This window comes from Sciurus carolinensis, chromosome 16 (genome assembly GCF_902686445.1).
Source record: "Sciurus carolinensis chromosome 16, mSciCar1.2, whole genome shotgun sequence".
NCBI classification, from domain to species: Eukaryota; Metazoa; Chordata; class Mammalia; order Rodentia; family Sciuridae; genus Sciurus; species Sciurus carolinensis.
This window is the reverse complement of record NC_062228.1, coordinates 36,331,020-36,358,386: the sequence shown is the minus strand read 5'-3', so window position 1 is coordinate 36,358,386 and position 27,367 is coordinate 36,331,020. Positions and strand designations below refer to the sequence as shown.

Sequence of the window (27,367 nt, the reverse complement as noted above, 5' to 3'; positions counted from 1 at the left end):
ACTGCAAAGAACAGAAAGGGTTTGCTGGGCCAAGATGTACCACAGGAAGGCTTAGCATAGCTGCTAACTTCTGATTTTATAATTGTTCTTGTAAAATCAAACAAGTTCTAGATATCTGGCAATGGGAGGGCAGAGGGTAAGGTGTTGAATGTTGTGGTAAGTTGAAATCTTTATCAATGAATTGCAACTTCTCCCTTCAAGAGGTGGAGCTTAATTCCATTTACCCTCTAGTATTGCCTTAATGGCCCATACTAAGCCAAAAATCACAACATATTTCCAAGGTTAGGTCATAAAAGGACACTGCCATTTCTTCCTTGCACTTTCTCTATGGACTCACTCGCTCTGGGAAAGCCAGCTGCCAACTTATGAGGACACTCCAGCTGCCCTATGGAAAAGCCCACAAGGAGAGGAAACGAAGCTTCTACCAGCCATGTGAGTGAGCTAAGTAAGAGTTTAGAAATCAACCTTAATCAAACTTTTGGATGATGGCAGTCCCAGTCAAAATCTTAATGGCCATCTTGAGACACCTTGACCCAGGATCACCAGCTAAGTTGCTCCTAAATTCCTGATACTGACAACCATGAGATATAGTTTTGTTGTCTGAAGACCCTAGGTTTAGGGATAAATTGCTAAAAAGTTAAATTAGTTAATACATGTGGTGAGCCTTTGGGGAGTTACATGACTCATGGTGCCTTAGGAAAAGCAGGGTAAAGCTGGGGAAAAAGGGGGGCAGGAACATAAAGAGCACATGGTGCCTTGCTCCACAAGTGCTTAAAGCCACAGCTCTTTGTAAACATATAAGATGTGTGAAACTCTATAGGCCTTCTACTAGTTCTCTTAATCAATCAAGATAGTATGGAAAAAAAGATACAAAAATGTTAATAGCAACTTTATTGTTTCACTGGTGCAAAAAAATCATAATTGTGATGCACTTCCCATTAAATTTACAAATAATGAAGGTTATACATAAATTATACAGATTGCAAATTTTCTATTTTATACTATTCAAAACCAAATTATTTTGATAAATATATCCAGAGGACAACATAGGTTCTTAATGGATGGCTGAGTCCAAATATGCAAAATATAGCTTCTGGTTTTGACCATGGTGCTTTAAAATTCTCAAAACATGCACTAATATATTCTAGTTTTAGGGAAAATATTACACATGGCCTTGCATTTAGGGAAAGCCCAAGCTGAATTCACATACAGTATTCCTTCTAAATTAATCTCAAATTGGACTAGAGAACAAAGAGACAGATACTTTTGGGTTAGTACTCCCCAGTAATGAAGAAAATACACAATCAACAATGAAACAAAACAAAACAATAGAGCTTCATTAGTAGCCAAGGTAAGTGTGTATGTCTTTTTTTTTTCTTTATAGATCACGGGAATTTTAAATAGCAGATCAGTCATGCTACTTGGGGTGATCAGACAGACTTGAACACTTATGAAGTGAATAACTTTATTAAGGTCCTGAAGGTGAGTGTCCGGAGGTGCTGGGTAAAAACATCACAGGTAAGAAACGGGAAACCTACCTCAGCATTTCTGAAAGGCACAATCTATGGAAGGGATACCTAGTTTAATAAAACCCTTACTGGATGTACATGGAAAGGAGTATGGTGAGCTGTTTTCTTTTTAAAGGATGAGACCTTCATAAATTGGCCCCTCAGACTCTGGTGATTCCCGCCTCAAACGCAAATGCTCAAGCGTATTATGAAAATGTTTGTTAATCTGCTCTGTTTCTTCACTGGACTCAAGATTTGGGAGGTCTTCTCGAATCTTCTGGATAAGTTGGTTCAAAACCTGAATTGTTACCTACAAAAGAGTATGTATAATTTCACAAACATGTATCACAAAAAAAATTTAATAACACCATTTTAAGAAATTTGTATTCTCATCAATTACCTGAGTAATTATGAAAAAAGAGAGATGAAAACATGATTCCTGGTTTGAGCAACAACTATTGGTTAGCCACCAAAAAACAAACTTAAAACACAGAGTAACTTGAACCAGTAAAAGAAGAACAGAAACAAAATTTTATTTAACCTACAAATTTTGACCAATGATGGACTGCTGAAAGGATAATATACTTAGGAATTATTCTAAATTAGTACTTAAAGACAATCAGCCTACTTATGGCAATTTATAGACTTTTTTTTTTTTTTTTTTGGTACCAGGGGTTGAATCCAGGGGTGCTTAACCACTGACAACATCCTCAGCCCTGTTTTATATTTTATTTAGAGACAGGGTCTTACTGAATTGCTTAGCACCTCACTTTTGCTGAGACTGGCTTTGAACTCCTGATCCTCCGGCATCAGCCTCCAAAGCTGCTGGGATTACAGGCATGTGCTGCCACACCCAGCTCTTTTAATTTTTTCGAGACAGGGTCTCACTAATTTGCCAAGGCTGGTCCTGAATTTGGAGATCCTCCTGCCTCAGAGTTGCTGGGATTATAAGCACGCACCATAGTTCCAAGCTGTGTTTTGTTATACATCAAGTCTCAGAAGAGTGGGAAAGGAAGAACTAGTCCACTAACAATACTTCATTAGTTCACTTACCGCATCATTTTCCTTTTCATAAAAATAGATATATCTGTTCAGAATTTCTATAAAAAGCTGCACTTGTAGAGAGGGGTCCATGCACTGATTTGCTATTTTTAGAGCTTTTTTTAGGCACTCCATTACCCTCTTGCCTCCATGAAGCTAAAGTAAAGGGGCAAAGAAGTATGGAAGAGATTAACAAACTGCAAATGTTCCATTTTCACACAAAGAAACAACACTACAATGCTCTTTCCTATATTAATGAAATACAACATTCTTCACGCTTATCAAAAAAAATATATATATATACAGTCTATATTTAAAAGAACAGACAATGTTATATACTTGCTATGTTATGATATCCTCAAAGTGGAAGCTTCACCACAGGCTGAGACTCTCCATATGATTTCTACTTCATTCAATTAAACAACTTTGTCAGATTTTCAAATGCCCCAAATGTTTCACCTCCAGAGCACAAGTTCATGGCAACTAATCAATGTTAACAATCTCATCACTTATAACATGGTCAGGAATGACCTTACCTCCTCCCCATTTTTGTCTGTGTTTCTGCCAGACCAGAAGAGATGTGCACAGGTGCTCACAGCTCGGCCCTGATCTGGTTTTTTCAGAAGTTTGGATGCAGCAAGTGCACACTGAGTCCTCAAGGGTTCATGATTCTCTTCACTGAAGCACTTCATCCTCTCAAAAGTACCAATGATCAAGGTGATGGCAGCTAGCTGTGCTTTGGAATCACTAATTTCATCTTCATATAGAGAAAATGCCTGGTGGATACAAAGCAGAAAGGACTTTTAGGGACCCAAGTACTTTACCAAACCCTCATCCTGTAAGATATTCCACAGTCCCTTCATATAAGAGTGTGCTATCCTGTCTGCTCTCTGAGGCACAACTTATAGGTGAGATGGTAAAGATGCTGACAAGTTGCAGCAAAGACCCTGTCTCAACTTTGTTTAACCCTGGATCCCCAAACTGAAGAGACAAAGAACATTTTTTCCCCATCAAACACTTTTACCATGACCCTCTTGGAAGCTTAGACTTCATTAGCACTGAACAACTGAACGATTTTGCTGCTCTGCAATATGTCTATACAACAGTCAATATGGTTATACAACATGAAGAGGTTCCAAGACAGTGGGAAAGCGGTAGTTACATATTCAGTAAAAAAAGAGGAACTATATGTACACTATCACCATAAGTATAAACAAACTCAGGAAAACTGATTAGACAACCCAGAAAGGAGACAGATCTTCACCTGGGACATAAATTCATATGCCACTGTTTCATGATTTTCAAAACCAATTTCTCCAGCAGCTAGCGCTCCTTGAAGGAAAAGTCTTAAGGGTAACTCTGCCAGTTCTGCTTTGATCAAAGCACTAATAGTCTGGTGAGCAAATGAAAAAATCTTCTGGCATTTCTTTTCCCATTTGTCATCCTAAAATAAGAAAAAAAAATTTTAAATACCTTCAGTTCAAGATTAACTTACTCAATAATATTCATTTTATTTAAAAATTCTAATAGAACAAAACAGTGAAAGCAGTAAAATTGAGCTCAGACTTTTCCTGTCATTTTCCTTCTCTTATTTATGGAACACACAAATAAATCAAGTTGGATGTCTTCTTAAAACATGCATTTAAGGCTACTACCTTAGTAAATTTTTGTATATTTGGGTTTTTTTTCCCCTGATCAGAAAAATAACATATCCCTAACTAGATAAAATTAGGAAGAATTTTAAAAATTAAATCATCCCTAAATCAACCAACCAACAATAATCACTGTCATATCCTGATGTTAATGTCTTCATTTTTTCTTTATGTAAATGTAAGGTAGCTGGGTTCTTTGTGTATGGCTTTGTTTTCTACTTTAAAGCTCAATGAAAAGAGCTAAATGAAATTGGTCTAATACTGCAAATAATTTGTATCCAACTTCTTGTCAAAATCATTTTCCTCATCATAGTAAGTTATTTGAGATTTTTTTAAAAATATTTTTTTCGTTGTTAATGGACCTTTATTTTACATATTTATATGTGGTGCTGAGAATCAAACCCATTGCCTCACACATGCTAGGCAAGCACTCTACCATCAAGCTACAAACCCAGTCCAAGATTATTTTTATGGATAGAAAATATTTCAACTGAATGAGTAGCATAATTTGTTACTCTCCTACAGAAACAATCTGTAATACCACAATGACTGGTTTATATACACAGAGCTTTTACCAAGACTCTATTTCCTTAGTACAAATTCTTAGAAGTAGAACTTAATAATTCTACTTAATGCTGCCAGTAGCATAGTGTCAGTTTTTTACTAGAAAAATTGTAGTAATTCACATTTCCACCAATGTTAGATGAGAATGAATTCTTATTACACCATTACCATTGCTGAAGCTTATTTCTCTTTTCTCTTGGCCAATATGATTTTCTATAAGGTTCATTATTATAATTATTAGTGAGGTTAGATATTTTATTATGTTCAACCATCCAAACTTATTCTTGGTAAAGCAGTCAGTTCTGTTCATTTTTCAAAGTAGTCATATACCTGTTATAAAAATTAAATGCTGTAAACCATGTATACAGTCCTTGGCACAGAATGCGGTAGAGTGTAACTCCTAGTTGCTATTTTTCTGTCCCATATATATATTTTATCTCCATATATATATGTTATCTTATAACAAAGTTTTTGTTCTTTGGCAACCATTGGTCTACTCTGGCTTTAGTTTTGACTTTCTAAGATTCCAAGTGTAAGTGAAGTCATGCAGTATCGATCTTTTTCTATCTAATTTTTTTCTTCCAGATTCAGAAATGTTGTCACAAATGGCAGGACTTCTTAAATTTTAATGACTGAATAATATTTGTGTGTGTGTGTGTATCACATTTTCTTTATTCAGCCATTTTTAACATTTGGCCATTATAAACAATACTACAAAGAATATGAGTGTACATATATCTCTTCAACCTAACGATTTCATTTACTTTGGAGTAGGGGGCTGCAAGACTGTATGACAGTCCTAGTTGTCATCTCTTTTCTTTGTTAATATCTATCCTTAACAGGTGTGAGGCAAAACCTCATTGTGATTATGATGTGCATTTCCCTGATTAGTGATATTGAGCACCTTTTTCATTTAAATGCCTTCTATTTAGATTCTCTGCCCATTTTTAAATCAAGTTGTTTCTTGATACTGAACTGAGTTCCTTATATATTTTGGATATTAACCCCTTATCAGATGTATGGTCTGCAAACATTTTTTCACATTCTATAGGGATTGTTGTTGATTCTTTTGCTGTGTAGAAGAGCTTTTTAGTTTGATAATAATCCATTTGTCTATTTTTCTTTTGTTGCTGTTTCTTAGTGTTATATTTAAAAAAATCATCGCTAGGACCAATGTAAGGAGGTTTCTCCTTATGTTTTATTCTACTTTTATGATTTCAAGTTTTACATTTAAGTCTTTATCCATTTCAAGTTAATTTTTTACATGACATAAAGGTCCAATTCCATCTTTTGCCTGTGGAAATCCAGTTTTCTCAGTACCATTTATAGAATAAACTGTCCTTTTCTCATTGTGTATTCTTGGCAGCCTGAGAAGGATTAAGACTGTATATGCATAGGTTTATTTCTGGATTTTCAATTCTATTCAATTGGTCTGAGAGTCTGTTTTTATATTAGTACCATACTCTTTTGATTATTACAGCTTTGTAACATAGGCTAGTTGCTATTTTTATTGTTAGTCACAAATACTTATCCACGAAGTGCTGGAAAATAGAATGTAATTGAGAAGTTGGCCTAATAAAAATGGATCAAAAGCTGCTATCATGCTGGTAGATCTATCGAATAAACCTTTTTTCTCCATTATTGGCAAATTAAGTTACTGAGGTTTATTCCTTAATATAAATCTGGCTGTCCAACTTTCAGGTACACTAAGGTATTTTCTTCAAAACTATACTATTGAAGACAAGTCATGAGGAAAAAAATAGGTTCATAAAAGAATTATACTTATAACTCTTGATATTGTTCAAACACATGCTTTTAGAAAGAAGTGATTATGCAATGCTGAGCCTGATTTAGGACCTATGAGAAAGCTCTAACATAAATTAAAATTGTTATTTTCCTTTCTTTCTTTTTTTAAAAAATATTTTTAGTTGTAGATGGACACAATACCTTTATTTTGTCTATTTAATTTTTTTATGTGGTGCTGGGGAATGAACCCAGTGCCTCACACATGCTAGGTAAGCGCTCTAACACTGAGCCGCAACCCCAGTCCCGTGTTTTTTTTCGTTTCTAAGTTTGCTTATTTGTTTTTTATTTTGCAACAAAGTCTATTTTGCCCAGGCTAGTCTAGAACTTGTGGGTTCAAGTGATCATCCTGCCTCAGTCTCCCAAGTAGTGGAAATACACGTGCATGTTACCACACCCTATTTCTAAGTGTTTTTATGTGATCCCTCAGCTAGTATATGATCTACCAATATTGCTGTTAGGAACACATAACACAGGATGAGTAATGAATTAAGAATTGCTGAAAATGGGAAGTTAATATACCACTATTTTTTTTATACATCTGAAATTTTCCATAAGACACAGTGAGGAAAAGGAAAAAAAGCAGTGACATACTTAAGAGTAATCTTACCACTTTAGAATTCTCTTTGTATCGAAAAGCCAGCTGATAAGCTGCAAATACCAAAGGTGGTAATGTGAAGCGAATCCGCTGATTTCCCCCAGCTCCAAAATGTTTTCGTGCTGTGTTTAAAATCTGACCAAAAAAAAAAAAAAAAAAATTTTTTTTTTAAATTTTATTCACATTATGATTAATCATTTATAAACTAAATGAAGCTCTAATCATCATTACTTCTATGAATCCTGGGCTTTATGATGGTAAGTACTTTACATATTTCTGGTCTCCCCAAGTTGTCATAATCACCCTAGAGATAGTCAGTCACTCCACTTCACAAATGGGGAAACCTGAGGTTCAGAGAGGTTGTATAACCTAACCTTGGTAGGTGGTTAGGAATAGAGAGATTCTTAAATATATTTTTGTACACACATGTACAAAGTACAGTGGTGACAAAGAATGCAGGCTCAGAAATAGGACAGACTTAAATTTAAAAGTAGATTCATATATAAAACCTGTGTGACCCTGGGCAAGTTACTTTCTCTCAGCCACAAGTTTCATTTGAAAACTGGTATAACATTCTCCTAGAACTGTTGGGAAAATCAAATGACACATGTCAAGTGTTATCAGTACCTTGCACAAGACATGTGCTCAGAAAATGTTGGCCATTACTTTATGCACATGGCTGGTAGATAATATCTCCTAATTAAGAAAAATATTAAACCCATTTAAATCAAGGGTCAGGCCAATACACTTTAAAAGGGTCATTATGAAATAAATATATGGATGTCTCAGGAAAAATTACAAACACAGAATTCATGAAATATTTAGTGACACATATAGTAGAACGTGAGTATTTGATATGGAAGATAGATAAGTGAATGCATTCTCCCTTTGGGCAGCTGGACCTAATGATTAAAGGCTCTGCACACAGGTATAACCATCAGTCAACTGTGGAAGGCATGCTTCCTAATCACTACATTTGGTATGCAACAGGTAATGACATACAAACACACTATCTCACACAGAAACATGAAGGAATCATTTAAAACACCTGAACAATCAGAGAATCACTGAACAGATCACACAGTACACAGAACATGAGCACAGTGTTCAGAATGTTTATCACTAAGCAAAGTCAAAGACTACCAACAGAAATCAATCTCTTTCGCATCAATTATGAAGGAGTACAAGAGTGTCAACAATGACAAAGTCAACAGAAGACAGAACTTATCCTCAAATAAAGGTACTTTTCATTATAGCCTTGTGCATTCCACTACTTTGCCCAGTTAGGCAGTCAACCATACCACCTTTCTTTAAAATAAATTACCCAGTATCAGTTGCCAAAACCCCTACTAAGGCAACATGTTTTTATCTATTTCAGAGGTTGATGACTAATGATAAAAAACAGAACTTCCTACAATTGTTATTTATTAGGAGATTAAGGTTAAGGAAGAGAAAAATTGAATTTTAAAGTCCTTTACATATTCTCAATGTGACCAATACAACTTAAATTTGCAAAATAAAATTTAATGTAAGGATTATGTTTCTTATACTTAAACTAAAAATTAAAAAAAAAAAAAGAACATGAAATAATTATGGACTATCCAACTAAAGGAAGTAAGAGTTAACTCATACCAAGTACTGCTGATCAGGGTCTTCGGACCTCAGAAGATGAATGAATCGGCCCACAAGGCTCTGCTCATCAGCAAAGTCTTCTGGATCAGGGTCTTCTACAGGTTGGTCTGGCTGATCTTGAATCAATGTGGATACCAAATTCATTATGGAATCCACCTGTAACATGGTAGACACAAGAAACCCACCAGGGTGAAAACAATGAGATATGAAACCACTGTCAAAATATTTTCAGTTGTGTAAAGTTATGAAAAAGTATCAACAAAATAATTCCATTAAAAAAATACATCCATGGGCAAAAGTCTGAAAGAGATGCACCAAATATTAACAGTTATTCTTTTTCTGTAGGAATTATAGGTGTTCATGATTCTTCTATATACATCTCCAATTTTCTAATTTATATATTGAAAAAACTACTTGCAACTTTCCTTTAGCATTAAGTAACCCTCCTCTATCTCATGTGTCGAGGTCTGATGATCTGAAATTATAACTACATTGTCTGTTTCCCTAGAGTAGCATGTTGGTTTTCTCTTACCTGGTCTTGAGAGACAATTTCTGTGTTATAATCCAGAACATTACTAAGCACATAACAACTCATGCTCTTTCTGGACTCGTAGTCAAAGTACTCAAAGAGTGGGTGGAAATGTTTTAATTTCAAGACTGTTAAAATATTGTTGTAAGTATCAACAGGTATCTTCAAAAGTCTGGTGAGTTCCTTTGAAACTGCACTACTGGTAGCAATACTAAAAAAAAAAAAAAAAAAAAAAATAGTAAGCCTTAATGAATAAAATCAACGTTTATAGATAAGTAGTGCTTGCTTCACAAAAATGTTTAAAATTTCACTTACATATTAAAAGATAAGGGTCAAGTGAATCATACTATCCCAAAATACCCCAATGATTTCATTCAAACACATTCATTCATCGATTATTGTTCTGGTGATAAATAAAGTAGTCTCTGGCTAGGTGTGGTGGTAACATGCCTGTATAGCCCCACCAGCTTGGGAGGCTGAGGCAGGAGGATTGCAAGTTCAAAGCCAGCCTCAGTAACTTAGCGAGGCCCTAAGAAATTCAGCAAGACCCTGTCTCTAAATAAAATATAAAAAAGGGTTGGGGATGTGGCTCAGTTGTTAAGTGCCCAGATTCAATCCCTGGTACCAATAAATAAATAAATAAATAAAATTATAGTCCCCAATTCATAAACAGGTTGTATAGCTAGAAAGATGAATGTCTAGAATTTGACAACATAAGGTAAAGTATTTTAAGTAGTAGTTTGATTCCTAGGACAGACAACAAATACTGCATATTCATGATGAAAATAAGAAAAAAAAATATGCAAAATCAGCAATTCAATAGACTAGAAAAATACATAAATTATATATAAAAATACATAAACAACTGCATTAATGTTGATAATCAAGGAAAGGCAGGTTGTATTTTGAGCTTGTAGCACCATTCTGTGGAGGTTAAAATTTATGTATGATTTATCAAAATGCATAAATGCATTCTACTGTCATGTATAACTAGAACAAATTAAAAAATTAAATTAGAAAAAAAGATTGATGGGGCTGGGGATATAGCTCAGTTGGTTAAAAAAAAAAAAAAAAGGATTGATGCAAATCCAAAAAAATTAATAAAGATATATCTGGACATTTATAAGACCTTCAGAGTTTGGGATTTCTAATCATTTTGTCTACTTTTACTTTAAAACTCATTTAGTGGGTGAAGATACAGATACATCATTGAATTTTCTCTCACGCTCATCATTTGAGATCTGAACTATTTTTCAGTTCACACACACACACACACACACACACACACACACAAAAGATAATAAAAAGTCAAGGAAAAAGAAGGAACTTTCTGATGAGCTGAACCATCAGAAGAGAGATAGAAAGGAGAAAAACTGCTTGACCCATTGACCCAAGTTCAGAAGCAGTGGGGAATGAGACAGTAAGGGTGCTGCTGGAAAAGATAACAGGATCAAAACTGCCCACGGTGGTCAACAGAGGGTGCCACAGGTCTAGGATAGCATGGTTGAAGAAGCTTCAAGTACAAAACAATAATTTCCCTAAAAGTATTAGAAATTAAAGCTCAAAATAGAAAAAAATATTTAAATCAATTTAATTTCTATACCTTAAATGTTATATAGATTTATATTTAGATAACATTTAGTATAATATATTCCCCTAATTTTTTACCTGAAATATATATATCCTCCTATTTTTTTTTCACAAATTACTCATCTGTAGGAAAATAGTTCTTATGGATATATTCCTTGAGTAAAATTTACTTACCATTTTAAAAACTAGCTTATTGATTTATAGAAAGGGATCTGAATTGGAGACACTGGTCCCTGAAGAGTGCCTATGGTCCATGTGTGTCACTATTTCATTAATGACACAACTAAAAGTAACTGGTGGTAACTTTATGCCCTGATTAGCAACAAGCATGACAATTTTAACAAAAGCTTAAAACATGACAAATGCTAACATTCAAAAAGTTTCTGAAGAAGAAAAACAAATCTAGGACAAAAAAGTGTTTTATATGTATTTTTACAAAAATATAACTTTGACTTACTGTTCAAGATTGAGTTTATTGAATATCTCCACTGTTGTTTCTAGAACTTTATCAACGTAGTCCACCCGATCAGGGTAACATTTCATGGCAAGATTAATGAGAGAGACTTGTAAAGATACAACATCCTCCGAAGGCATATCTTGTCTAGACTGGATGTTTAGAAAAATCATACAATTTATTTTAAACAATTACAAAAGAATCTACCAGCAGAGAAGTTTCAAAATTTTGAGAACTTAGGAGAAAAGCTACACAAACCTGTATCACTGTAGCCACCTGCTGTGAAAATATGTCAAAAAGTTTAATATCTGCTGGGATTCCAGGTCCATCTTCCCGATGAGCAAATAAAGCTAATCTAAAGAAGAAAACATTTATCTCAAAAAATATAGGAAGTGAAATCATGAATCACATTTTATTCTGTACTGCTTTTCTGTCTTGCACAAATCTAAAAATGTTCTGGCACATTAAAAGAGGTTTTGAAGAGGATAGTGAGTACTGATCATTCCCTCAACTCATTTTGAACTAAACATTGCCAACAATGCCTTATTTCATCCATACTAGAGATTTTCAACAGGCTGATTTTCCCAAACTTTTTAAAGTCTTTAATTATAGATATGGTCAGAAATGCATTAAAGTGACAAGTGTATCTAACAACCATGACTTAATCTTTAAAAGATAAATGTAGACTATTTTAAGATTTTGTATTTTTTATTACTGTAAAGTATAAAAAAGAACTAATTCCAAAAATAACAAAGATAACTATTATTTCCAAAGTCTTAAAATATTTAAAATCATATCTGTTCCATTATGTGTTTCCCAAGGTCACAACTGCATCCACAGTTTGTTATGCACAGAAAAATCAGTACTGATCAGGATAGCTAAGTGACATTACAATTTACACAGCAAAGTCCAGTTTACTAGCTTCCTTTAACAATGGGCCCAACAAGCACACAATTTTTGCTGCCCAGGATAGAGCTAATAATTTGGAGAATTAAGCTATATAAATTTTCAGACTCTAAAACTAATAGATAATTTTTAAAAATAAGAAAAGGCATTTGTATTTTTCTATAAATCTTCACCTGGGTTTCTGATTTCATAATGACAATGTACTATGCTCACAAATAGGATATCTATTATGTACTGCCCACAGTCTGGTTACCAAGCAGTTATTCACCAAAGCCATTACCAAAGGCCAAGATTTTTTTTTTTTTTTTTTTTTTTTTTTTTTTTGCGGTGCTCGGAATCAAACTGAACCTCATGCATGTTAGCCAAGTGCTCTACCAATAAGCTACATTCCCAGTCCTCAAAGGTCGTTCTCATTTTTAACAAACCAACCACGACCAAAGGCAAAGACAACAAAATTTCAAGGGAATTTGCTAAACACACATGATACTTAAAATAGCATTTTAGGTGCAGAGGAGCACACCTATAAACCCAAGTGACTGAGAAGGCTGAGACAGGAGGATCACAAGTTTCAAGGGCAGCCTCAGCAACTTAGCAAGACCCGGTCTCAAAATGGAGAAAAAAAAGAGAGAGAGAAAAAAAAAAAAAAAAAGACTGTAGCTCAGTGGTAAAGTACCCCGGGTTAAATTCCCAGTACCAAAAAAAAAGAAAGAAAGAAAAAGTGATGGCAAAATGAACATTCCTAATTATATATACATACATTATGGTTATTTAATAAAGAAAACTCTAAATCAAATATCAAATCAGGTCCCACTGAAAGATAACTTATATCATGGTAAGAAACAAATTTTGGAGTTTCAAGATTTAAATGATGGGTATATACAATTGTTTACATGTCAATTAAATGAATAAATTAAAAATACTCAATATCTCCATGCCTTCTTCACAACTAAGAGTTGAATCTCTTTCATGCCTAGGTTAGGCAAGTATATTCATAGAACTATATTACTTCTCATAAAAGACAGAGACAAATAATTATGAAAATGTTTTAAATTCATTATTCCTAAGTCAGGGCATTTGTCCTCCAGTGTTGGAAGGTCTTACCTATCAATCAAAGCAATGATAATGTTTTTCACGTTTACATTTTGGTGTAACTCAGCACAAGCCCGAAGAAAAGGATTCAAAGTCTGGAGATGGAATTCATCAGGAAAAACCTGAAAATCAAATAAAAATTGACTGATACCGATAAAAGTATTTAACATGATATTCAGAATTCGTGTATTTAAAATTCTTATTTATGGAAAAAATAATTTTAATCTTATACAACTATACTCAAATATATTATTTTTGAACCTTTCTACACACAAGCCCAGACAGAAACATTCCACTAAACAAAGTATACCTACAATTAAACTAAAACTCATGAGATCTAGAAAACGCCAAGATCACTCTTTCCCACATTTTGGGGGAAAAAAATGTATCAACATAAAGACCAACTTATTATTTGAAGAAAGTAAAGTTCTTCATTCAGGAAAGCTGATTTTCTACTCAATCAAGATTTTTCTTTTTTTCTGGGGTGGTATCTTGCTATGTTGCCCAGGCTGGTCTCGAACTCCTGGGCTTAAATTATCCTCCTGCCTCAGTCTCCTAAGTAGCTTGAATGACAGGTGTGACATCACCATGCCTAGCCCAAGATTTTTTTTTCAAAATAATGAAAATTAACAAAGATAAAACAAGTCCTTTTAAAAAATAAAATAAATGTCCCACCTACCTGAATAATACACTCCATGAGATATTCTTGAGCCAAAGCATCCCTACAATTCACAACTTGTTCCAATATACCAGTCAATACAATCTAAAAGAAAGAAAAAAACATGCAAGGATTTAAAGATGATTTTCAAAAATCCAAACTGCTCTAATAACACATTGAACTAACTTGTAAAACATATTTTAAATTGTTCTCACCCACATTTCATTGAACTTTAAAATTTTATAAATGTTTTCAATAAAAAATTCTGGGTTCCTATTCAGTATAAAATTCATGATAAAATGGAGTTATGCATTCTAAGAAACCTTTATATACTCCAAGGTCAAAAAGATTTCCTCTATCTTTTCCAATAGTTTTAGATTTTATATTTGTCTCTGATTCATTTTTAGTTTAGCCCTGGTCAAGATCTAACTTTTGTTGTTTGCATATAGATATCTAATTGTTCCTGAAACATTTGTTTAAAAGGCTGCCTTTGCGCCTTTCTCAAAAATAACTGAGCTTGGGATGTAGCTCAGTGGTGAAGCACTTGCCTAGTATACATGAGAGGACCTGGGTTCAATCCCCAGAATTGTCAAAAAAAAAAAAAAAAAAATCACATGTGTGGGTCTATAACAAATTATGTAATCCAGAGATCAGCAAATCTAGCTAGTTACCTCTCTCTGCAAAATGTTTTGCTGAAACACAGCTATATCTATTTACTTCTGTATTTTCTGAGGCTGCTTTTGCACTGTAAGTGAAAAGTTTATTAGCTAATACTATATGACTTGTAACAAAGACAAAATACATTCACTATCTGTTCATTTACAGAAAAAGTTTGATGATCTTTGCTTTATTCCCGTCCATTGATTTATCTTTCTATCCCTTTCACCAACACCACACTGTCTTTATTGTAAATTGTGAATTCAAGTTGTCTAAGTGCTCCAACGTTTGTTCTTCTCTCTCACAATTGTTGTGGCTGTTGAAGGTTTTTTGCTTTTTCATATACATTTTAGAATCAGTTTGTTTATTTCTACAAAAAAGTTTGCTGGGATCTTTATTGAGATTATACTGAATCTTATAAGGAAAACAGCTATCTTGACAATATTGAGCTTTCCAATTCACAAACATGTTTATCTTTACATTTATTTAGGTCTTCTTTAATAAAAAGTCATTTAAAAACATTTTACAGTATATAATTCAACAAAATATTTTTATTTTAAAAATCAGATTTTAATTTACATCTCACAACATAAGAAAGTGACAAGCAAAATATTAACCTGTTTGTAACGTTCCACATTTACACCTTCCAACTGACTGAGGCGCACCAAATTTGTTCCCACTAAAATTCTCAGTTCTTGTCTTTCTCGTTCTCTCTTTTCTCTATCTCGACTATGTCCCTGATGCTGCATTCGCACCCAGAGCTTGTTCATTTCTGCAAAGTTGAGTAGTACGAAATCCATAGAATCACTGATATCACCTGTTGTTTCTTCACTGCAAAGAAACAGTTGAAAAAAATCTTTAAATCTGGATTTAATTTATGGGACTACCATCCCTCTCCTTTATTCATTTCCTTCTTATCTGTGATATACCAGTGCTTTGTTTTAAAAAACACTTTCAACTTCATTCGCTTCGTAGTAAATTTTAAGAGAACAGCCTCAATGGGAAATAATACTAGGCTGAGGACATAATATAATTTTCAAAGGACAAATTACTTTCCCCAACTCCCTATCCTGGGCTAACTGGACTTGCTCTTATGGCAATTCCCTTAATTCAAAAAGTATAAAAAATTTGACATTTATATGTACTAGTAACTACATCATTTAATTGTTGAGGTTTTTTTTTTTATTGCAATGTAAACTTTGTGAGGAAAGACAGCATTCATTTATGCATTTCCTAATTTATATTTCCATATTTCCTAAGATGGGGAACGTAGTAGTTTTCTGTGATTTTTTTATTGATTGCCTAATTAAATGCTCAAAGTTGAGAGTCAAAGTGTAATGAAGCAAATAACCTCATTATCTTTTCTATACTCTGAAATTTTATGTTTTCAGTAGTTTAACTTTTTCATTAAATTCATGGTAGAAAATCTTTTTTTCTTAAAAAGAAATTGAAACTAAACATCACTGATTTGTTTACCTTAGTTTTAAAGTCAATATATACATAAATTTAAAAAAAATTTTTTTTAGTTGTCAATGGACTTTTATTTTATTTATATGCGGTGCTGAGAATCGAATCCAGTGTGTCACGCATGCTAGGCAAGCGCTCTACCACTGAGCTACAACCCCAGCCCACATACACATAAATTTTTTTTTAGAATATTTTAAAATTGCTTGTTCTATTTAGTACATGATAGTAGAATGCATTTTGATTCATTGTACACAAATGGGGTACAACTTTTCATTTCTCTGGATATGCACAATATAGAGTCACACCATTCATGTAATCTTACATGTACATAGGGTAATGATGTTTGTCACATTCTACCATCTTTCCTTCCCCCCACCCTCTTACTGCCCCTCAAGAAAATCATACTACGTGAAATAAGCCAATCCCAAAAAATGGAAAGCTGAATGTTTTCTCTGGTAGGTGGATGCTGATACATAATTTTTTTAAAAAAAGAGATTAAATTCTTCAATCTAGGGACCTGTAACGCAAAGAGTCCACCCAGTCTGAAGATCACAGCTAGCTAACCATCTTGTAAGGAAAAAAGTACAATAAATCCTGGTCATGTGAGCAATAGGGGCCTCCCTGAATGGATTTTCCCTGGAAGGGGGATTTTTCTATTGCAGAGAGCATTATTGCCTGTTTGGAAAAAGAATTAACATCACTTCTAGAGTAACTAGCTGCTTATAAATTAACTGGCTCACGGAAAAAGTTAAGCATACCTAATTATTTTATCACAAATACATTTTTAAAATGTAATTAATTTTAAAAAAGCATACTTTAAAAGAATACTTAATAGAAAAATGCTCTAAATTATGCTAAATGAAAAAAGCAGATACAGACATAATTTGCATATTTTGGATCATATCATATATACTGAGGAGTTCTATATGACAATGGAAATCTACACACAAAATGCTACCAGTGACTGACAGTAGGCAGAATTACTAATTTTAATTTTCTTATTTCTGTATACTTTTCTACACTTTTAAAATATTCTATAATGAAGAAACATTACAACTAAACTAAGAGAGAAATTACTTACTCTGTTGGCTCTCCTTCATCAGGTAAAATGTTTCTGGTACACTGAAGAAGATAATTTCGAAGAAATAAACCCCTCAATGGATGCTGCACACCACGGCACATTTCTACCAAATCTTTCAAAATATCTTTCCTAGACTGAGGAAATGATTTGACATATACAACGCCAACTGTGATCAACAGATAACTAGAAGAATTAGAAAATGACATTTGATTAGAAATATTCAAATCAAACACTTTATTATGCCCAAAAAACTGTATACAAACATTAAAGACAGAAATCATGTTGCATTCTCCTGAATTATTAATGCCACCTGATTTAAAATATAACCACTTAAAATATAAAAAAACAAAAATAAAATAATCCACTGACTTATAAAAACATATATACAGTAGTTCCCCATGAAGGATATGTTTCAAGATTCCCAGTCAATGCCTGAAACTGCAACTGATGTATGTTTTTTCCTATATATACATACTTAGGATAAAGTTTAATTTATAAATTAAATAAGAGGTTAACAGCTAATCAAATATAACAATCGTAATATATGTAATAAAAGATATGTGGTCTCTCTCTCTCATCTCTTATTATAGTGTACCCATTCTTGATATGAGATGATAGTATGCCTACATGATGAGATGAAATAAGGTGAATGACTTGGTCAATGTGAGATAGTGTTAGGCTACTACATAAAGGTTACCTGAACAGGGCACTGCCATAACATAACAAAAATTTGATAACCAAGAAAATTAACAAGTGACTAACAGATGGGTAGCATATATACTGTGGCTATGCTGAACAAAAAAATGATTCAGATCCTCAGTGAGACAATGTAAGATTTCAACACACTACTCAGAACATTACACAATATAAAACAGTTATTTCTGCTATTTTTCCATTTCATATTTTTGGACCCTGGTGGATAGCGGGTGGCTAAAACCATAGATGGCGGGGGGGAACGACTACTATATATATATGTGTGTTTGTGTGTGTGTATTTAAACATATTAGGAAGAAGATAACTGTCATGATAGCAATTTTTCTAATAGTCAAGACTTTTTAAAAAATAACTTCTTTGGGTGCTGGGGATATAGCTCAGCTGGTAGAGTGCTTGCCTTGCAAGCACAAGGCCCTGGGTTCAATCCCCAGCACCACAAAAAAAAAAAAAAAAAAAAACTTCTATTTTTTCTATTTCTAAAATTCTTAAACATCTACATAAAAGTAAATTTACTCTAAAACTCAGATAACAAAATATCTACCAAAATGTTAATCTCAATTTGTTTAAAAATTAAATACTAGTAAAATTGGTTTTTCAAAGAAAGGATATAACATAAAGTAGGAAATGCAGATGTAAAAAGTCTCCCCAATTCTAATTACTTACAGCCTTGGAATAATGTTCCCAGCATACTGTACAAGTTCGTAAAGATCTGCCACTTTTCTTCCTTTAGCAAATTCATCTGTCAGGTAGACCTCCAAGTAATGCAGTTCATCAGAAATAGCCATATCTTTTAATCATAATTAAGAATTAAAAATAAAGATAAGCCAAACTAAACAACTCTATAACTTGTTGGAGTCATTAAAACTACTGGGCGGATATATTAGATTTAGACCTCTAAGAAGGAGAGTGTTTTAAACAGAAGATAGAATTTCAGCGTTTCCTTACTTTAAAATGAAGATTTGGGGGCTGGGGTGGTTGTGGCTCAGTGGTGGAGCACTTGCCTAGCATGTGTGAGGTACTAGGATCCATTCTCAGCACTGCATATAAATAAATGAATAAATTAAAGATCCACTGACCAAAAAAAAAAAAAAAGAAAGAAAGAAAGAAAAAAGAAAAATTAAGATTTTCTAAGATTTTCATCCAGGTGTGACAGGTGAACAGGAGGAATATTCAAATATTTGAGCCCAGTTCAAGACCAGCCTGGGCAATACATGGGCAATACAGCCAGAATTCCACTCAAAAGAAAAAAAACAAAAAAGATTTTAAAGGCTATCTGCTGAAGCAAAGCAGTAACTACACAAGGATTACCTATCAGGCTGCTGAAGGGTTTTAAAATGGCAAATGATTGAATTCCTTTCCATTTCAGAGTCCTATATAACAAAATCTAAGCATTGAAGAACCAACTACCTGCCAAGCATGTTGGCCCATGCCTGTAATCCCAGCAGATAAGGAGGTTGAGGCAGTAGGATCATGAGTATAAAGCCAGCCTCAGCAAAAGTGAGGTGCTAATAAGCAACTCAGTGAGACCCTATTTCTAAATAATATACAAAAAAGGGCTGGGGAGGTGGCTCAGTGGTCATGTGTCCCTGAGTTCAATTCCTGGTACAAAAAAAAAAAAAAAAAAAAAAGACTACCTATTAACTTCCAAGGTCCTTCAAGAAAGGCCTGAAAATTGAGATGCAGTAACAAACCATTTACAGAAGATTAAGCACACGGCTGAAGGGTTAGCTCAGTGGAAAATACTTGCTTAGTATGCACGTGGCACTGGGTTCAATCCTCAGTACTGCAAACAAACTAAACAAAGAGTATCAAGAAAATTTTCCTTATTTCCCCATTTAAGACAATGAAGAATAATATAACTAGAAAAGTGTAAAAAAGAACTAACAAAATTCGCCTTATCAAGAAATAAGTATGGTCCAAATGTTTATTCTTCAACATTCAAAAGATACAAAGTTCATAGTAGCTCTTTGGTGATAACATAGAAGTCCGGAGTTCACCAAGCATATTAGAGGCATGTTTCAGAGCATCCATAAGCTTGTTTTTGTCCTACAGAAATATCAAAAAGATTGATGAGAATGCTTAATTTAAATAAACATTTATCTTGGTTATACAAATTTTTTACATCAAGGATTTGTTATGCAGTTTTAAAAGCACTAAAATTATTTTAACCACATAAAAATTAACATTAGTTTCTCCTTGCCTTCTCTCTACTAAAAAGAAAAAGATGTGATTCCTCACCAGAATTGCAAAGGTTGGCAAGATTTAAATACCCAAGATTGCAAACTTCTTACTCTTTTCAACCTCTAGAGACTGGGAAATGCTCCATTAATTCACATTTTACCTGCAAGCAAGACAGCTGGCATACTAATTTTTTTGAAGTAAGATACTATCCTGACAATGGCTTTGTTATAGGCTAGAGACACTTCAGAGCTGTCTGGAATGACTATTCATTTAAGTATGCTTTCCTCCTATATTCTTCAAACCCTCACAATGCCCACTTAACTCAAACAGACAATTCTTTTAGATAAAAAAAAAAACAAAAAAACACTATTTATACAGAGATAAAGAATCAAGCAATAGCAAACCTTTTTTTTCTATTCCATGAAACTTATTTTTCTTACCAAATCTGTTCGTAAAGAAACCAAAAACAGTAAGATGTTAACAGCATATAACTAAGCTTTATAAATTGTGAGACATTATCCAAAGGTAAGACAGTCTCACCATCACAATTTATGGATTGAGGTACACTGGTACCTATTTGGTTCAATTCTTTAAATTTTAATCCAGCCAGGCTCAGTGGCATACGCCTGTAATTCCAACAGCTCAGGAGGCTAAAGGAGGAGGATCATAACTTCAAAGGGAACCTCAGTCATTAAGTGAAGGCCCTGTCTCTACATAATAGGCTGGGGATGTGGCTCCATGGTTAAGTGCCACTGAATTCAATCCCTTGTACACACACACACACACACACACACACACACACAAATTAATCCACAAGATCTACAGTATCTATACAGATTATCTTCTTTTAGAATATGAAAATCATATAAATAGGTATAAGTGTAATTTTAAGCTAGTTTTCACAATATTTAGATTATAAATTTATTCTCATATATATCTATTCAGGATGGAAATTAAAGTTTCAAGATATCCGGGGGGAAAACAGCTGAGTAATTCCAATTGAAAGCATTTAAATCCATTAATTTAAACAAATTATTTATTAAGCACCCATTATATGTCAAGCATTCCTCAGACTTGTACAAGATGTATACAAAGAGGCGAGTAATTCAATCAGATCTTAGTGTGGTAATGATAGTGATGTATAAATAGAAGGCTTACGTTCTAGTAGGGAAAACAGACAATCCCAAATCATAAATATAATTGTGAATAAACAGAGCTCTCTGTTGAAACTGCTCTACATAGTGCTTAAGAAGGGACTGAAGATAGAAGCTGGTAGACACTGAAGATTAGATTTACCAGAAGCAGTGATGCTACATAATTTTAGAAAACACTGTAGATGTTTCCTGAGGAACCTACAGTCTATAAGTGTGTCTTTCATATTTTCATTCTTACCAGGCATCTCTTCATCTGGAATGACTGAACCTTCACAGCCTGTATGGCTTCATCCAAGAGCTTTTCCTGCTCATCTTGAGGTGACTGCTGTGTTGTAGGCTGAAATTTAGGGGGGGAAAAAAAGTGTTTCATAAACACTTCTTCTAGCAAATGTTTTATTTCTATAGTTTGAGTCACAGTCTATCTCCAACACTTTAACATTACATTCTAATTCTACATCTTAAACTAATTTATCAACTTTTGACAAATACTGAAGCATGTTGGCCTCAAAGAAATTTATGGTTATTTTCTGCTAATGTGCTTTGAATCCATTAGAACATAGTCATCCAACCAATCTAACACTTGTGATAGGTAAAGTCTAACTAAACTCTCTAAAAGATGCTCCCTTTAGATTACTTTTCATCTGCATTTTAGATGAACTACTTTATAAGAACACTGACCCCTCCACCACCTTAGACAATATATATATTAACAAGGAACTAAAGAGCTTAGAAATACAATAGCTGAAATTGTTGTTAGCAACTCATAGTAGGAAATGATAAAGAGTACTTCCCTCAAATAGTCAGCTTATATCATTTTAAATATATAGGTCTATAGCTATAATGGACAAAATATATCTACTCTGCCATCAGTCAAAAGGTTGCCTGAAACATAAATTAATTCTTCCTATCAAGTAGAATTAACCACTCCCTCAAGTTGTATAAACATTGTGTTTACATCTCTACCAAAGCACATATCAGGTTATAATTATAAATAATAGTCACTTTTATGTACTTGGGATTCAACATATATATGCATGCTTTATACATGTTTACTACATGAATAAACTGATTTTAAAATGTTTAGACTGTGTATTTAATATAAATGACTAAATAATCAACAGGTGAATATATAAAAAATTAGTGGTTTACAATATACACAGTGAAATTATTATTTAGTCATACAAAGGAATGAAGTTGCCAGGCACAGTGGTGCATGCCTGTAATCCCAGCAACCTGGGAGGCTGAGGCAGGAGGATCACAAGTTTGAGGCCAGCTTTGCTGCAAATTAGCAAGGCACTGTCCAACTTAGCAAGACTCTGTCTCAAAATTAATTAATTAATTTAAAAGTTTTAGGATGTACCTCAGTGGTAAAGTGTCCTTGGGTTCAATCCCCAGTACCAAAAAAAAAAAAAAAAAAAAAAGAGGAATGAATTAAGTTGATGCATTCCAACTGTAGGAATTTCATTTCCTAGAAGACATACAATCAAAGTCACATATTGAATGAGACCATTTATATGAAATATCCTGAACAGGTAAATCATCCACAGAAATAGAAAGGAGATTGGTAGTTATCAGGAGGGAAGGTGGGGGAAATCACTATTTAATGAGTTTCCTTTTTTGAGATGATGAATGTTTTAGAATGAAGTAGAGGTGGTAGCTATACAGTATTTCCAATTTATTAAAATGCATTGAACTATTCATTAATATGGTTAATTTTGTCAATTTCACTATAATTTTAAAAATCATTAAAGACAAAAAGCATCTTACATAATGAGTTAAAAAAATGTGGAAGGCAAAGACATGCATAAACATGAAAATAAAATCTGGTCTGTTTCATATCCAAGACAATTGAAACAACACTTCATTTTGAGATTAGTGAAACATAAGCCACAAAAAACCCACTTCTGAACTATAATCATTTATAAAAATTGAACTTTCTCTTGGCTTCATTTTGGGAAGAGAAAAAAATTAAATAGCAGACAATGCCCCAACCAATGCCCTGTATCTCCTTTAAATTTTTTTCTATGACAAACTCTAGTGAACTGAATTCTTTTGCACTTCACATCAGATGCATAAATAAATTTCAAAGAAAAAGTTAAGTGTCTTTTGCTCTTCACTTTAAAAGATCATTAATTTATACAGCAGAACTATCAGCATAAAATGTTGGCTTCAGAGTTAAGGAGGATACCAGCACTTAAGGATTCTAACTTAAAAGAAATTTACTACTCTTCAGAAACCTACCATTTGTATTTTTTTGGTGTCTTACCTCTGGGTAGAATAGATTTTAAAATAATTAGAATCAATGGATTACATTAAGGTCAAATGGTCAATTTAGAAGTAAGTAGTGATACATCAGGGTATTTTTATAACACTTGTTTTTATTGTGATAAGATAATATTTAAATTTACCACTGTAATCACTTTTAAGTGTTCACTTTTGTGGCATTAAGTATATTTACAGTGTTGTACAGTATCACCTCCTACCTCAGGAACTGTTTTATCTTTTCAAATGGAAACTATATCCATGAAACAGTAAGAGCAACAGCAACACCACTACCACACAACACCACACCCCAGTTCCCTGCCAGGCAATTCTACTTTCTTTGTGTTTTAAGTACTCTAAGTACTCCATAGAAGTGGAATCATACAATATTTTTCCTTTTGTGTCTAAGTTATTTCACTTAGCATGATGTTTTCAAGGTTCATCTAATGTTGTATTATGTGTCAGAATTTCCCTCCTTTTTTTAGGTTGACTATTCCACTGTATATACATACCACATTTATTTATTCATTCATCCATCTATAAAAATGTGAGTTGTTTCCACATTTCAGTTACTGTGCATAATAATTTTTATTATATAGCAAATAAAATTGGGCTATAAAGAGATTACAAATAGTTCCATAAAATTTGAATAGAATGACTAAATTCAGTGATCTATAAACAAATGAATGAAATTTTACAAAATTCTTCTATTTTGTATCAACTAAACTTAATAGAAATGTGAACATAAAATGTGAAATGTTACCAAAGACAACTTATTACAAAGTAGGCTACAAATAAAAAAATAAAGCTATAATAAAGAAATATATTTTCACATATTTCTCAGACAGTGTAGTTGTGCTACAAATGGCTATACTAAGGTTTAGTTTTTATTTATTTTTTTGGCACTAGGGATTGAACACAGGGGTGCTTAGCCACTGAGCCACATCCCCAGCCCTTCTTAATATTTTATTTAGAGACAGGGTCTCGCTAGGTTGCTTAGGGCCTTGCTAAGTTGCTGAGGCTGGCTTTGAACTCATGATCTTGCTGCCTCAACCTCCAGGGCCACTGGGATTATAGGGGTACGCCACTGGCCTGGTTCTAAGGGCTATTCTTAATGCCCTTCCTCGGAAGTGTCACATAGAGCAGGTACAGTTGTTATACTACAAACATCTTATCATTAAACACAAGTCAAGGAACCAATGTCTCCTCATTCATGAAAGTGGTTTTCCATTTGCAAATATCTCTGCATTTTACTGCTCACAGATCAGAGAAAAATGAATATACTATAGATTCAAAATTCAATAAACATTTGTGATGAGGCCCATTTTACCTTGAGACCCATAAACAACTCTCTCAAGTCTACAAAACCACTCTCCATTTAAACAGTGTACTTTTTGTTTACTATTCCATAAAATGAAGAGATTTTCACCAATATTTTGAGAAGTAAATGAAATGACAAAATGTGCATATCACTTAGTAATCACTTAATAAGTGTTACAATTATTATTGGGATTCAATTACCTCCACACATTGTAGCAACCTACATGTCAATTTCTGCACTCATAGGCTGAAATGTAATCTGACAATACAAAGCATATCAATTGCAAAATGAGAACTAATCCTACAAAGACACAAAATTCTATCATGTTAATAAAAGTGCCATTTTAAAAGTGATGATATGGCACAAATTAACAATTTTCAATAAGAATTAAGGATGATGAGGTGATGGGCACTTTAAAACATAATTTGAGCTGGGGATGTAGTTTGGTTGTAAACTACTTGCACAACATGCTAGAATAGGAGTGGGAGAGTTCAACTGCCAAACCTGCCAAAAAGAAAAAAAATACAAACAAAAAGCCCCATAATTTGAATGCCAAACTAATGCTAATTTACCAAAACATTTCCCTAAAAACCCTATGATGGAGTACACCAAGAACATTCAACTCTCATGGCTTCACCTATTGGCAATACTTTTTCTGCTCCACGTGGAGAATTTCTGCCCATCCTCCTCAGTCTGTTCACATGTTACTACTTCCGGTAGTCTTTCTCAAGTTCTCTAGGCAAAATTCCCCCAAAACACGGAGTTGACAGTGTTGTGAGGCAACCCTCCCACTACATTACAGTAAGTTCCATAAGCATGTCTCCTTCACTAGTTTATATCCAATACCTAGTAAAATTTATGACATTAAAAGCATACAAGATGTTCAATTAATTGAACTGGAATCTAGATCTTTAAGGTCTAGGAAGGGACAAAGAAACTGACATTTGTTTCAGATGCAAAAATGAGTACTTTCCCAAAGTACTTGCTCAAAGACTGAGTACTTGCCCAAATCATACCCAGTGACAGTGAGAGGATTAGGTTTCCTCTCCCATTTAAATTTACAAGGACTGGACTGTGTCTGCCTAACTGCTCAAATCTGGTTTGCCCAATACAGAACTGGAGTGAACAATAAGAAGATCCTCAATTAAGTGCTTTTCATTACAAAACACTAAAATATCAACCCACAAACATCAAGAAACAAACATCCTAAAATTAAATGTTTACATTAATATATTAGTTCCCAATCATAATAAAATCACTTTGTAAGACAATACATTATATGAAAGTAGTATATGTCAGTATATGTCAAAAATTTAATCCTGGTTTATTTTATTAAAACATTTAGAAGTGAAATCTGTGTCCAGGTTTACAGAAGCCTGTCTACAACGAGTGAATAATGAGATAATTAAAACTTGACTACTCAACACCAACATCCAAAAGCATCGTTTATACAACAGACTACACCAAACGCTAATAAAATGCAAGTGACAACTTGCCTTTGTGGGAACCAGACCCAGGATTCATATTTTGAGGAAGTTCAAGTTTATCGTCCAATGCCATACCACGATTTGTTACCATCACAGAGAGGCCTAAAGAGAATGATTACTTCCAGCAAGTAAAACACTTGGATTTTATCAAAGGGAAGACAACCGAGCCAGTATGTTCAAATGAACAAATGAAAAAGTCTCCTTTCTGATTGCCAGGATTAGTGGAACAAGCGTGAGTCCTTCTAGGAAACAGTTCCCTAGAATTCGCTGACAATCACGGCAGCACAAGGGGTCTAGGAGGCCAAGAAAGGCCAGGTAACCACCGCGGCCCCTCTGAAAGCTATTTCTTGCAAGAAAAGGGTGTGGGGACGGTCGAACACAGCTAAGCACAAAGGTGGAAATGCACCACCTGGGCGGGTCCCAGCGCCACACCATAGGCTCTGGTGTTCTCCCAAGACCCCAACCCGTTTGTTAGCTTAGACCTAGGACTCGGGCTCCCCTCCTGGAGGGGAGGTGGCCGATTCCACTTAAGCAGCAGCCGCAGGTCTTCACGGACACCTCAAGTCTACGGGTCGAGAGACTCCCTCAGAGAAGTCGCCTACTCCCAGGGAGCAACGGCCGCAGCCAGGGGCCGCCGCCCACCCCGGCCCATAGCAGACTGCTTGCGGCCTTCCTCGGCCTGTCCCTTATCCGGCAGGCCAACCCGAGCTGCTCTTAGCCCCGATCGAACTGCGGGGCCCCTACTCCGACCGCAGGGCTCCAGATCGGCAGGAGAAAGCATGGGCTGGAAGAAGGGTCTGCCCGGGGTCCGCCACCCCCTCACACTCACCATGGCGACTCCCCCGAGCCTGCAGCAAGCAGCACCTACCCCAAGCGGCGCCTCCCGCGGTCAGGTGACGCTGCGGCCCCTCCAAGCCCCGCCCTCTTTAGCCCCGCCTTCAGGCCCTGCAGGCGGTTCCTCGATTGGCCCGCTTCTGGGAACCCAAGTCTCGCGTGTTTATTGGTCCTTGTCAATTCAC

At 34.5% G+C, this 27,367-nt stretch overlaps 1 protein-coding gene across 2 annotated transcripts; it reads right to left on the bottom strand.

Moving 5' to 3' along the window:
* Positions 1-876: 876 nt before the first annotated feature.
* On the bottom strand, positions 877-27,283 carry Vps35 (VPS35 retromer complex component). 2 transcript variants are annotated; one of them, XM_047529802.1, is made up of 17 exons: positions 27,178-27,283; positions 21,517-21,615; positions 19,893-19,989; positions 18,607-18,730; positions 17,230-17,412; positions 15,299-15,512; positions 14,046-14,129; positions 13,379-13,488; positions 11,630-11,726; positions 11,375-11,523; positions 9,331-9,538; positions 8,799-8,954; positions 7,179-7,301; positions 3,814-3,993; positions 3,086-3,325; positions 2,562-2,705; positions 877-1,818 (listed from the first exon to the last, which is right to left on the bottom strand). In XM_047529802.1, exons 1-17 carry the CDS (start codon positions 27,178-27,180, stop codon positions 1,639-1,641), a joined length of 2,391 nt encoding a protein of 796 aa, XP_047385758.1. In that variant the 5' UTR covers positions 27,181-27,283; the 3' UTR covers positions 877-1,638. The 2 variants fall into 2 exon arrangements, with proteins under 2 accessions (XP_047385758.1, XP_047385759.1); XM_047529803.1 differs by lacking the exon at positions 27,178-27,283 and adding an exon at positions 26,358-26,448.
* Between the last annotated feature and the right edge of the window lie 84 nt (positions 27,284-27,367).